The sequence below is a fragment of the Dermacentor albipictus genome, chromosome 5 (genome assembly GCF_038994185.2).
Source record: "Dermacentor albipictus isolate Rhodes 1998 colony chromosome 5, USDA_Dalb.pri_finalv2, whole genome shotgun sequence".
Taxonomy (NCBI): domain Eukaryota; kingdom Metazoa; phylum Arthropoda; class Arachnida; order Ixodida; family Ixodidae; genus Dermacentor; species Dermacentor albipictus.
Window position 1 is genome coordinate 79,145,578 of NC_091825.1, and position 12,270 is coordinate 79,157,847.

The 12,270-nt window shown below is 45.6% G+C and overlaps 1 protein-coding gene across 2 annotated transcripts in view; it reads left to right on the forward strand.

The window, feature by feature from the left end:
* The window catches only part of LOC135921184 (thromboxane-A synthase-like), a 40,609-nt gene that overhangs the window by 16,293 nt on the left and 12,046 nt on the right, over window positions 1–12,270 (forward strand). For both annotated transcript variants that reach the window (XM_070539664.1, XM_070539663.1), the window contains 7 exons: window positions 3,523–3,575; window positions 4,720–4,816; window positions 5,785–5,910; window positions 6,145–6,379; window positions 7,330–7,469; window positions 9,692–9,830; window positions 11,191–11,281. In XM_070539664.1, the coding sequence (XP_070395765.1) occupies window positions 3,523–3,575; window positions 4,720–4,816; window positions 5,785–5,910; window positions 6,145–6,379; window positions 7,330–7,469; window positions 9,692–9,830; window positions 11,191–11,281 (881 nt within the window). The remainder of the gene's footprint in view (window positions 1–3,522; window positions 3,576–4,719; window positions 4,817–5,784; window positions 5,911–6,144; window positions 6,380–7,329; window positions 7,470–9,691; window positions 9,831–11,190; window positions 11,282–12,270) is intronic.

The following is a 12,270-nucleotide window of genomic DNA, read 5'->3' on the forward strand; positions in this document are numbered from 1 at the left end:
CCCACCTAACTTTCTGCCGTCCCCTGCTACGCTTCCCTTCCCTTGGAATCCAGTCCGTAACCCTTAATGACCATCGGTTATCTTCCCTCCTCATTACATGTCCTGCCCATGCCCATTTCTTTTTCTTGATTTCAACTAAGATGTCATTTACTCGCGTTTGTTCCCTCACCCAATCTGCTCTTTTCTTATCCCTTAACGTTACACCTATCATTCTTCTTTCCATAGCTCGTTGCGTCGTCCTCAATTTGAGTAGAACCCTTTTCGTAAGCCTCCAGGTTTCTGCCCCGTAGGTGAGTACTGGTAAGACACAGCTATTATACACTTTTCTTTTGAGGGATAATGGCAACCTGCTGTTCATGATCTGAGAATGCCTGCCAAACGCACCCCAGCCCATTCTTATTCTTCTGATTATTTCTGTCTCATGATCCGGATCCGCAGTCACTACCTGCCCTAAGTAGATGTATTCCCTTACCACTTCCAGTGCCTCGCTACCAATTGTAAATTGCTGTTCTCTTCCGAGACTGTTAAACATTACTTTAGTTTTCTGCAGATTAATTTTTAGACCCACCCTTCTGCTTTGCCTCTCCAGGTCAGTGAGCATGCATTGCAGTTGGTCCCCTGAGTTACTAAGCAAGGCAATATCATCAGCGAATCGCAAGTTACTAAGGTATTCTCCATTAACTTTTATCCCCATTTCTTCCCAATCCAGGTCTCTGAATACCTCCTGTAAACACGCTGTGAATAGCAGTGGAGAGATCGTATCTCCCTGCCTGACGCCTTTCTTTATTGGGATTTTGTTGCTTTCTTTATGGAGGACTACGGTGGCTGTGGAGCCGCTATAGATATTTTTCAGTATTTTTACATATGGCTCGTCTACACCCTGATTCCGTAATGCCTCCATGACTGCTGAGGTTTCGACTGAATCAAATGCTTTCTCGTAATCAATGAAGGCTATATATAAGGGTTGGTTGTATTCCGCACATTTCTCTATCACCTGATTGATAGTGTGAATATGATCTATTGTTGAGTAGCCTTTACGGAATCCTGCCTAGTCCTTTGCTTGACAGAAGTCTAAGGTGTTCCTGATTCTATTTGCGATTACCTTAGTAAATAGTTTGTAGGCAACGGACAGTAAGCTGATTGGTCTATAATTTTTCAAGTCTTTGGCGTCCCCTTTCTTATGGATTAGGATTATGTTAGCGTTTTTCCAAGATTCTGGTACGCTCGACGTTATGAGGCATTGCGTATACAGGGTGGCCAGTTTCTCTAGAACAATCTGCCCACCATCCTTCAGTAAATCTGCTGTTATCTGATCCTCCCCAGCTGCCTTCCCCCTTTGCATATCTCCCAAGGCTTTCTTTACTTCTTCCGGCGTTACCTGTTGGATTTCGAATTCATCTAGACTATTTTCTCTTTCATTATTGTCGTGGGTGGCACTGGTACTGTATAAATCTCTATAGAACTCCTCAGCCACTTGTACTATCTCATCCATATTAGTAATGATATTGCCGGCTTTGTCTCTTAACGCATACATCTGATTCTTGCCAATTCCTAGTTTCTTCTTCACTGTTTTTAGGCTTCCTCCGTTCCTGAGAGCATGTTCAATTCTATCCATATTATACTTCCTTATGTCAGCTGTCTTACGCTTGTTGATTAACTTCGAAAGTTCTGCCAGTTCTATTCTAGCTGTAGGGTTAGAGGCTTTCATACATTGGCGTTTCTTGATCAGATCTTTCGTCTCCTGCGATAGTTTACTGGTATCCTGCCTAACGGAGTTACCACCGACTTCCATTGCACACTCCTTAATGATGTCCACAAGATTGTCGTTCATTGCTTCAACACTAAGGTCCTCTTCCTGAGTTAAAGCCGAATACCTGTTCTGAAGCTTCATCTGGAATTCCTCTATTTTCTCTCTTACCGCTAACTCATTGATCGGCTTCTTATGTACCAGTTTCTTCCGTTCCCTTCTCAGGTCTAGGCTAATTCGAGTTCTTACCATCCTGTGGTCACTGCAGCGCACCTTGCCGAGCACGTCCACATCTTGTATGATGCCAGGGTTAGCGCCGAGTATGAAGTCTATTTCATTTCTAGTCTCGCCGTTCGGGTCCCTCCACGTCCACTTTCGGCTATCCCGCTTGCGGAAGAAGGTATTCATTATCCTCATATTATTCTGTTCCGCAAACTCTACTAATAACTCCCCCCTGATATTCCTAGTGCCTATGCCATATTCCCCCACTGCCTTGTCTCCAGCCTGCTTTTTGCCTACCTTGGCATTAAAGTCACCCATTAGTATAGTGTATTTAGTTTTCACTCTACCCATCGCCGATTCCACGTCTTCATAGAAGCTTTCGACTTCCTGGTCATCATGACTGGATGTAGGGGCGTAGACCTGTACAATCTTCATTTTGTACCTCTTATTAAGTTTCACAACAAGACCTGCCCCCCTCTCGTTAATGCTATAGAATTCCTGTATGTTACCAGCTATATTCTTATTAATCAGGAATCCGACGCCTAGTTCTCTTCTCTCTGCTAAGCCCCGGTAGCACAGGACGTGCCCGCTTTTTAGCACTGTATATGCTTCTTTTGGCCTCCTAACTTCACTGAGCCCTATTATATCCCATTTACTGCCCTCTAATTCCTCCAGTAGCACTGCTAGACTCGCCTCACTAGATAACGTTCTAGCGTTAAACGTTGCCAGGTTCATATTCCAATGGCGGCCTGTCCGGAGCCAGTGATTCTTAGCACCCTCTGCAGCGTCGCAGGTCTGACCGCCGCCGTGGTCAGTTGCTTCGCAGCTGCTGGGGACTGAGGGCCGGGGTTTGATTGTGTTGTTCATATAGGAGGTTGTGGCCAAGTACTGCACCAGGGTGGCCAATCCTGCTCTGGTGAGGGAGTGCGTTACCGGTTCTGGTCACCGGGAACAGGCCACACTCCAGGCCTGTTTATGCAATTTCATCAACACGCGGATTTTTTTTTTTAATCCGGTGGAAAATTGCCGGCACCGGGATTCGAACCACGACCTCTTGCACGCGAGGCGGGTGTTCTACCTCTACGCCACCGCTGCACCCGCTCTTCATGCCCTCACGCAAAGCTTCGCTGTGTATAGATTAAGACTCGTTGAATCGGTTGCATTTTTATAGGTAATTTCTACTTTTACTGTGGGAAGGCAAAGTAGCTGTGGAGTCTTTGTAGATATCTCCCAAGACATTCACGTATGCCTGTTGTACTCCTTGACTTCCCAGTGCCTCTATGACTATATACGTATATCGAGTTAAAGAAAGAACTACGATAGCACCGGAACCCCGAGCACATACCTGCTGTTAGTAGACCAGCTGCTAAGTTAGAGACAACGTGGGTCACTTGATCAGCGCAAGTGGCTAGGTAGATAGAAGTATGAAATGTTCCTAAAGTAGGCAAAGAATTCTTCACTATAAACGTTACCGATTTGGAAGTTAATTCTCCTTCACATGTATAGCATGGGCCTTACGTTTACATTGCGTTTTGCACTCGCCTCTTTTACAGTCACCAGTCAAGGCTTATCGGGAGTGGATCGACAAGTACGGTGACGTGGTTGGGTAAGGCAGTTTATTAAATGTTTTTATACCTCGATTGTTCCAATATATGCGCACTATTTCACTTCCTTCTCAAAACCGTGTCGACTAGAGAGCTTGAAATGGTGTTGTTGTACTGAACTGCAGTATTACGTCAGCGGGAGCTGCAGGTGAGCCCATTAAGTGGCACTCAAAACGAGCTATTAGCCTACATCGCACGGCATACTGAGCGTCAAGAGGGCTAAAACCTAAAAATGGAAGCACCTCCACTATCGCTTCGCGGAAGTGCACTAAAACTACAGAAAATCTTTCTCGTGCCTTACTGTTCGCCAGCACACTTAGCGTGGTACCCTCAGCCGGAATGACCACTGCTTACTGAGCTGAATTATCTTCTGTCATTAAAGCTGACGTTCCCATTAAACTCGACTTCGAAAAACTTCGTATTTACTACCTTTCTTATGCACGTCTGCGTCTGTAATACAATGTCGAGCAGAAACACGTGCAGTTGCATGTGTGCGTGTGCATGTTTGCGTGTGCGCATGAGTGTTTGTTTCGTCAGCGGTGATCAGATAGTAGCGTGTGTTTTTACAATTTGTGGTGGTTCAGATAATAAGCGTGCGGCCGAGAATTTGCAGTAAAAGACATGCAGTTCAATCCTCACAAAATTTTGTACCTTGCTAAGTATATAGCTGTTTTGACATCGCGTCATTTCGTCGCTGCCATTTTCCTCTTTATTTCTCGAGTTACCTTGCAAGTGCCGATGAAGGAAGCATTAGAACTAATGGTTTCGTTATTTTTTTCAGTCGGTGCAATGTTTTTTTTTTTTCTGCAGCCGTGGTAAAACATTACACTGCCGCACAATATACGGTTACGGTTCTGAATGAACACAAGCTTTTAAGACGCCATGCTTAACACAATCGCATTATTCTGTTTATAGAATATAATCTAAGTATGTGACTCTCTGAATCTCCAAATATAGTGGAATTCAAAGCTGTAATCTCGAGAGAAACCCTGCACGAACGCCGACGCCATGGCAGACGTTATAAAACAAATGGCCTCTCCTTCATACGAGATTATCCGGCATGTTACTCTAATACGGTTGTCAAAAAAGCCATGCAGGCTCAGTTTATTACGTTTACGCATGGATATATATACAAATTTTTTTCAGATACTTCAACGGATACCGTCCCGTTATCCTCCTGGCAGATCTGGACTTGCTCAAGCAAATTCAGATCAAGGACTTCCAAGACTTTGCCGACAGAGGCGTGAGTAGGCGCTATTAACACTGCATCCAGTTGTTTTGTTGACATAAACGCAACTAAGAAGGAGCGAAAGAAATAATAGAAAGGAAGTTAGAAGGCAATTGAAAATCCATTTAAAGACTACCAAAGACAATTTCTTCCTGAGCGAGTTAGGGAGAGGGAACGGGGTGGCGGGGTTAACGAACTTTTTACCTGTAAGTTACGTGTTAGCTGGGAAAGGATTTTATACTGAGTGAACAAAACAAAACGCACCACAGGTCGCTCATTCGATACATGCCGACAGACCAAGCAAAGCGAATGGGTGTAGTATGATAAAGGTATGCCGCTTGTCCCAGTTGACGTTAGGCAAGCTGCTCAAGGAGAAAAAAGGGATTTAGAAACGCCGTGCAAGAATTATAAGATCTAAGTGTGTTCGGTCGTCAGACCTCTGAGCACCGAACACGGTAGGTCTCATAATGGTATCTTCCATCGAGGTTCTAAATCTTCTCTTTTTTTTGTAAAGCTTGGTTACAACGCTGGCTAGGAGACCCTATAGACAACCACTGGGACACCCATGAACCGCATCTGCAGGTGCTTCACACAGTTGCGAGGTGAACGTGTCCTCTAAACGGTCTCCACCACGCAGAGCTCCCACGAACACGCTATTTTAAGCCGATCGACTAGGGGAATCGCAATGTACAGCATATTCTACTTTAATAGGGAGCACTCTAATGTGCTGCTCTCACATAGCTCCCATCCGAGTAACAAGTACCGCCTGAAGCTATATGTCAGCGCACTACACTGGCGTGTAGGGCGGTTCCAGCGCCACCAACTCCCAAGTCGTCCCCTGCAAAGCCTGGGCATTGTACAAAGATTGTACCGAAATTCGCCCGTGCTCTGCAATAACGTGTTTCCCTTATCAGTTGACCGTAGCGCACTGTGCTCTTCCGTTCGTGACGTCACTATTTCCGATGCCAATCCGTCACACGCAGCTCCTGTTCCAAGCTAAGCGCCCTCCAAGCCCGCACAACAAGGGCCTCCTGCAGCTCACCTCTACCCGCTGGAAGGAAGTGCGCAGCGTGCTCACCCCTTCCTTCACCACCAACAAGCTCAAGATGGTGAGTGGTGATGGTGAGAATTCCACAGCTCGCTTATCGCCAGACACTATACACCCTACTTGATGGCTGCCAGTCAAGCTCTATTCTCCTTTTCAGTGTTCTCAGTGCTTTAATTCGAAATAAAGTAGAGGCTTCTTTCGTTATTTATTCCGTTACTCTTTGACGGGAGTGTGCAGAAGGTGGCATTCGTGCTTCACGCGTTCCCTTCGAGAACCGCCTTTGGGCCTCTCGCAGATGTCTCCGGGCGTCATCTCGGCCGTGGAAAAGCTGGTCTCCAAGTTCGACCGCAAGGCGGAGACGGGGGAGGAGTTCGAAGTGGGCGAGATGTACGCTGCCCTGGCCCTGGACGTGATCTGCAAGAGCGCCATGGGTATCGACTACAACCTGCAGGACCACCCACATCACGGCTTCCTGGTCTGCTGTCGAATGCTGTTCGGCTGCGCGTTCTCCTTCATCGCCGTGCTACTCAGTGAGTGCGAATCAGCGGCACAGTATTCAGCGAGTAAACCCCTTCCTTTCTACGCTAGTCGGCGGATATAGTGCACACAGTTTTGACAACGATCTCGTAAAGCTTATTGTTTTATTCATTGGCGAGCACTCGCGCTGCTAACCACAGTAATTGTGACAGCTGCGACTTCTTGCTGCTCGGTGATTCTTTTGCACCATTAGTTAGTTTGCTTCTCTCTTTGCGTGATTTTAAAATGTGTTGCGATAATGTTGCAGTTCAAAGAAAGAGAAATGTATTTTCTATATGCAAAGCATTTCTTTGCCTAGTCGTAGCAAAGGTTAAACTCGAGGCCGTCCAAGGTCACAGTGTTTGTCCCCGATGCTCGCGCACCCCATCATCCGCTTGCTAACCGATATTGGCTCCGACCCTCCTTGCTCCACGCGCATGCATGCGTTTTCCGGCGTGCCCGCTCGCACGCTGCTACTGGCTTCATTGCACAACTCGCTAGTACGGGTTTGCGCGTCACAAATGTAATAGACGCTGCTCGGTTGCGTTTATCTATTCTACGTGCACAACCGTGCCGACGTTTTATTTAAAACTGCAGGGGAAGTAACGCATGCGCAGGGGGTTCCAAGCCCGCGCCTGCGCTTTGTTTCCATAGCCCTCGCCGCATGCCTGGTGGCCGCCGTTGAGTATGTATCGTGCGGCATAACGCTTTCCATCTCACCCTTTGGCAGTACTCTCCTCCTCCGCTTACCCCTCATGGTTAGGCTGCACCCTTCTCCTAGGATATATATATATATATATATATATATATATATATATATATATCTATATATATATATATATATATATATATATATATATATATATATATATATATATATATATATATATATATACACAGTGAGAATCCAAAACAACGACGAAAGCAAAAGTCATACGTGACAAACTTGTTCTCACGTGCGCAGCCGCGTTTCCGGGTTCCGCGGCGCTGCTCAAGTTCATCAACCAGCGTTGGCTCCGCTACAAGAACAGCGGCGTGCACCCTTTCATCGAGGTGCAAGAGAAGTGCAAGCGAATCGTCGGTCAGCGACAGCAGGACACGTCGGTAAGGTACTCTCTTTACGTCCTTCGGAACTACAGGTACTATAGCTTTCCAACATGGGTGCCACGCGAAATACTGAGGAAATACGTGGAACCGCTAACAGCCATTCAAAAGCTACACACAGAAGCACTAATCCGTAACACACGCGCGTACCAACGGTGTCTAATATATTGCGATTGCAATTATGTGGATCGACACTCCAGTCAAATGTTCGGCGTTGGCGTTGCCGTGATGTTCCGTATATATATTTAGGCATATGTACGTCACATGTTCATCTGTGCCGTATATGCAAGGTGCAGATGCTATAACATTCAAGCGCTAAAGTTTCTCAGACAAGCTATTGCCTTTTTGACTGAATTATTCGCAATAATTTTTTTGTACTTGTAGCATGCAAGCAAACGTAACTAGATAGTTCATTCACAGCGCGTGTTTGATATTTTAAATCTTCTTGGTCGATTAAAGAATGCAAAGCACTATTAGTGCTCACAATCTGAAAGTTATGCAATTTCACTAGCGGCGCTCTTTGCGATGCGATGCAATTATATGCCCTATGCGGCGTGTTAAAAAGCTTTCAATGATGCCATAAATATTGGCGTACCCGCGTATAGTTCCAGCACCCTGCAAGTATTTCAGACGCAACGCTAAACCTTGCTATTGCTGTCAATGCTTCGTAAAGCGGGAGAGCACAGTTTCTTTATTCACTTTTCTTTAATTGCCTTGATCGGGTAACGCTTTTCCACCTTTCTTTTCTTGTACGATTCTTAAAGAAGCGTAAGTTATTCGCACAATAAATCATATCTTCCAGGTAGGCAATTAACAATTACTATTTAGCCTTTATAGAATAACTGAAACATTTTGTTGCAAATGGAGAAATGAAGTTACGTGACAATGATGTCGTAGAAATCTAAGCAAAAACCCCGCAACCACCACGAGCGTCTTATATACGTAACCTAAACGGGCTCAAAGATGTACTGGCGTTTCAAATAATATCGTTCTCGATTGCTAGTGGGAGGCTCTCAGTGAATCGGAATCTCACTTGAACGACAATATATTTTGGAGCACATTTTTGTGGACTCGAAAGTGATGCTAGACGATTTCTGCTGAGCACACGTTACTTCGAAACTGCTTGGTCTCCATGTTGCATTTCCATATGCTCTAAAGTGAATGATTAGAAATGGAGTTTGTTTGCAATGTGTTCTGAGCTGCTCAGTCGCAACATCGTTCTGCGTGCACTAGTTACTGGGCTACTCATTTTTATACACGAACTATGTGCATGAACGTATAAAACTACATGTGTAACTGCACCACGTGTTTATGAGACGTATTTGTGGACGACATCTCCTTCTTCAATCGGGTGAATAAAGTTATGAAGTGAAAGTTTGCTAACATTGTAGGCTTTGTATAGTGCAAGTGTAGTCCACCTGAATAGGCAGAATATGCTCCGAGGAGCAATTTTTATTCTGTTTGACCTGAAACACACATGTGCAAATACACGCGCGCGCGCCGTATACTTATGTGCACGCTATGTAGTTTCAACGTACATAGCCGTGCCAACATTTCCGTAGCATTAAGAAAGAAATGACTTTTATCGACAACAAAGTGAAACCAGCGCTGACAATTGTTGCTCCGTGAATATGGTTACCATCGCCGTCATATACACTGGTTATATTATTACACTTATGGTGCATTACTTATACCAACCTCAACAAAAATTACGCACTCTTCAGTCGCGCGACAGCTTCTTGGTCAGTCACAAAATCCTGACTTTGTCTGTCATTCGACACTCGCACTTGTTCGAGGCTACAAAGTTCTCTCCTGCTCTCGTTTTAGGACTTCTTTGCGTCCTTCTTTTCTTCTCTGCTCTTTTTGTTTGATCGTCTGGCTTGAAGTGTGGGAAAGAGGTGACAGAAAGAAACGGACATAACACAGGCAACCGCCCAAGAACAAAGGGGCATGATTTACGTTCTCGAACACGCTAGCGCAAGCGTATAACGCTCAGCTTTTCCTTCATAATGAATCCCACTCTCTCCTCCTTTCTCCCCCGCTCTCTCTTCGTCTCTCCAAATTAACTCGCATGGTGGCACGAATCAAAGAAAAAGCGCGAAGTGGGAATTTAGACGTCATGACTAACACATTTACATGCCCTCTTGCGGACATTTTGCGACCTCGTTCCGACAGCTTATCTACAAAGAAGCCCGAATTAACTTCCCGCCACTTCATTGTAGCTTCGTCAAAAGGACCTGCTTCAATTGATGATCGATGCAAAGGAATCCCGCGTCGACCTCGGTTCCGTCACGTCAACCCAACTGACGGCTGGGGAAGAGAACGAGCAGGAACTGCCCAACGTAGCCAGCTCAACTGCCGGTAAGCGACTAAATTCGCATTTTTTTTCTCACTATGGTTATCGGGTCAGCCGTCGAACGAAATTGTATTCTTGACACTGCGACGCCATGCCTGGGAAATGATATGGTATGAAGAACTTTATTTAGGTCCCGAGGAATCAGTCTGGGACTGATGCGGGCCCCTCCCACCTCAGGACAGAGAGGCCGAGCCCCTCTGCCGTCACACGGGCCCTCTGGACAGCCCTGAGTTGGTCCGCCAGCACTTCACTGTGCGGCATCCGCTGCCACCACTGTTCATCTCGAGAACCATCACCGGCATGTGTTCTAAATCGAGCAAACCTTCCCTCACACTTACTACAATGGACTGAAACCCCGCAGTCCGGATTGAACGGGGTGATTTTACCTCGGTGAAAACCGAGTGAAATGATCGCATCTCGTCCCTTACAAATGCCAATTTAGGCACTTAAATTGTCATGCGCACATTGTTTTGCTTTTGGCCAGTGACTTTTTTTATAACCGGATTATGACTGTTGTCAAGCTGCCGTTTGGCACAAGAAGTGCCGATTGCGTCTGAAGTTTCTTGAACCCTGTCGACTATTCTATGCTGAATGAGTCTTATCTCAGCGCATTGAGCGCGTGACGCTAACACTCTCGCACATTCTGGAATGCAAGCAAGCACGAACGATTAGTTTGGAATATGTACCGTTATGTATGCATGAATTATTAGCGTGCGGACTTGCCCTGTGAGTTCAGATTCTGCGACGGCACTCGCCAGTGCACGTTGGCATAGAGTGCTGCTTGCCTTTCTGGAGACACAAGTCGGCCCAATGAAGAGTTAGAAGGCCAAATGCAACAACATTTTGGTCCACATAAAAAAAAGCCTATAGTTTCAGAAAGCGTAAACATAGGAAGATAAACCTTAAAGGTGCTGACGCCTTGATCATAGAGACGCAGCAACACAGTGACCCATAGTAACCGTGACACGATTGGCGCTATTTAATCTGTGCCGAAATCCGAGCACATCAAAATATCCTCAATTTGCCTTCAGCACGATGTGGCTACACCCGCCGGCAGGCGCTCCCGCAATCACGATCTCGGAGCTGAACAACATAGCCGATGTCTGTACGTCACTTTATTATAGAGCAGCGCCCTGTAATGCTAACACCTTCCGCTGCGTTGTCCTTCATAGCATGCTGCGCTGCTCCTGAACCCTCACATGCGAAACCAATAGCTGCTTGTCTAAAGTTTCTTCCTGTATCTTTATTGCTTATTTTAAAGTGTCCTCCAATTTAATGATGCTTCCGACTTAGCGAAGTAATTATCTGCACCCGGAGCCATCTCTGCATCGAGGTTTGACTTTGATGTATGCATGTCTTGTGCAGAAAGCGCCAAGGGCAACGTGTCTGTCTTCAACAAGGCTGTGCTGGATGACGACGACATCACGCAGAACGCATTCGTGGTTCTAGTGGCAGGGTAAGCCATATCTATCGCTGCTGCCTAGAATTCTGCGATTTTTTACGCCCCAAAACCGCGATAGGATTATGAGACACGCCGTAGTGGGCGACTTCGAATTAAATTTAACGGCCTGGGATTCATTAACGCGCACCTAAATTCAAGTACGTGTGCGTTCTTGCGTATCACCCACCCATCGAAATGCGGCCGCCGCGCGCTGCTGCATCAGTAGATTTATTCGTGCATGTCATTGCAATTGTATATGTCAAATTATTATTGTGACTTGGTTACATCATGGGGGAGTGGGGGGGGGGGGGGGGGACGAGGCTATGTTAACGTGTGTTCTTGCCGTCTACAAAATTTGTGTCGAATGTATACATTATAAAAGTGAATGCCCTCGAGAACAGTTTCTTAACCAAATAGTCTTTTAATGCGCGGTACATGTATATGCGCGGTTGTAAAAAACGTTCCTGTAACTCTTCTGCGTTTGTGTGTGCGGGGTTTCCCACCAACGAGGGTCGTTGTGTGTACATTAACGTGAACACTCGAATGTTCGGAAATCGCTCAAAAACCTTTTTTTTTTTATTGTGCATATGTGAACCATAGAATTGCATCCACTAGAGTTGTTTTCTATACTTTTTTGCATGAAACTTTTTTTAGCTCATCTATCAAACAGGCACCAACATATCCTTGATTAAGTTATTAAAAGAAAGAATGTGCTTTTTTTTAGTTTCGCAGCGAGGGGTCACTTAAGCAGGGTAACATATGAGATAAAACTGGCATCTCTGAAAATATGGTCTTCGACTTCTCGCTGTATGCAGAATGGGATATGGTCCGTCCCATGGTCACGCTCATGACCGTCAGCGTTGAGTTGTCATGCTGTGCTCCAATTTCATTTTAGTTATTTGCTCTCCGGGCCCCGCAGACATTACAGGAACGAGTAAACAGATGAGCAATTACAATACCACATGTCAGCGACAGCACACTTTAACGATGAACAATCACAAAAT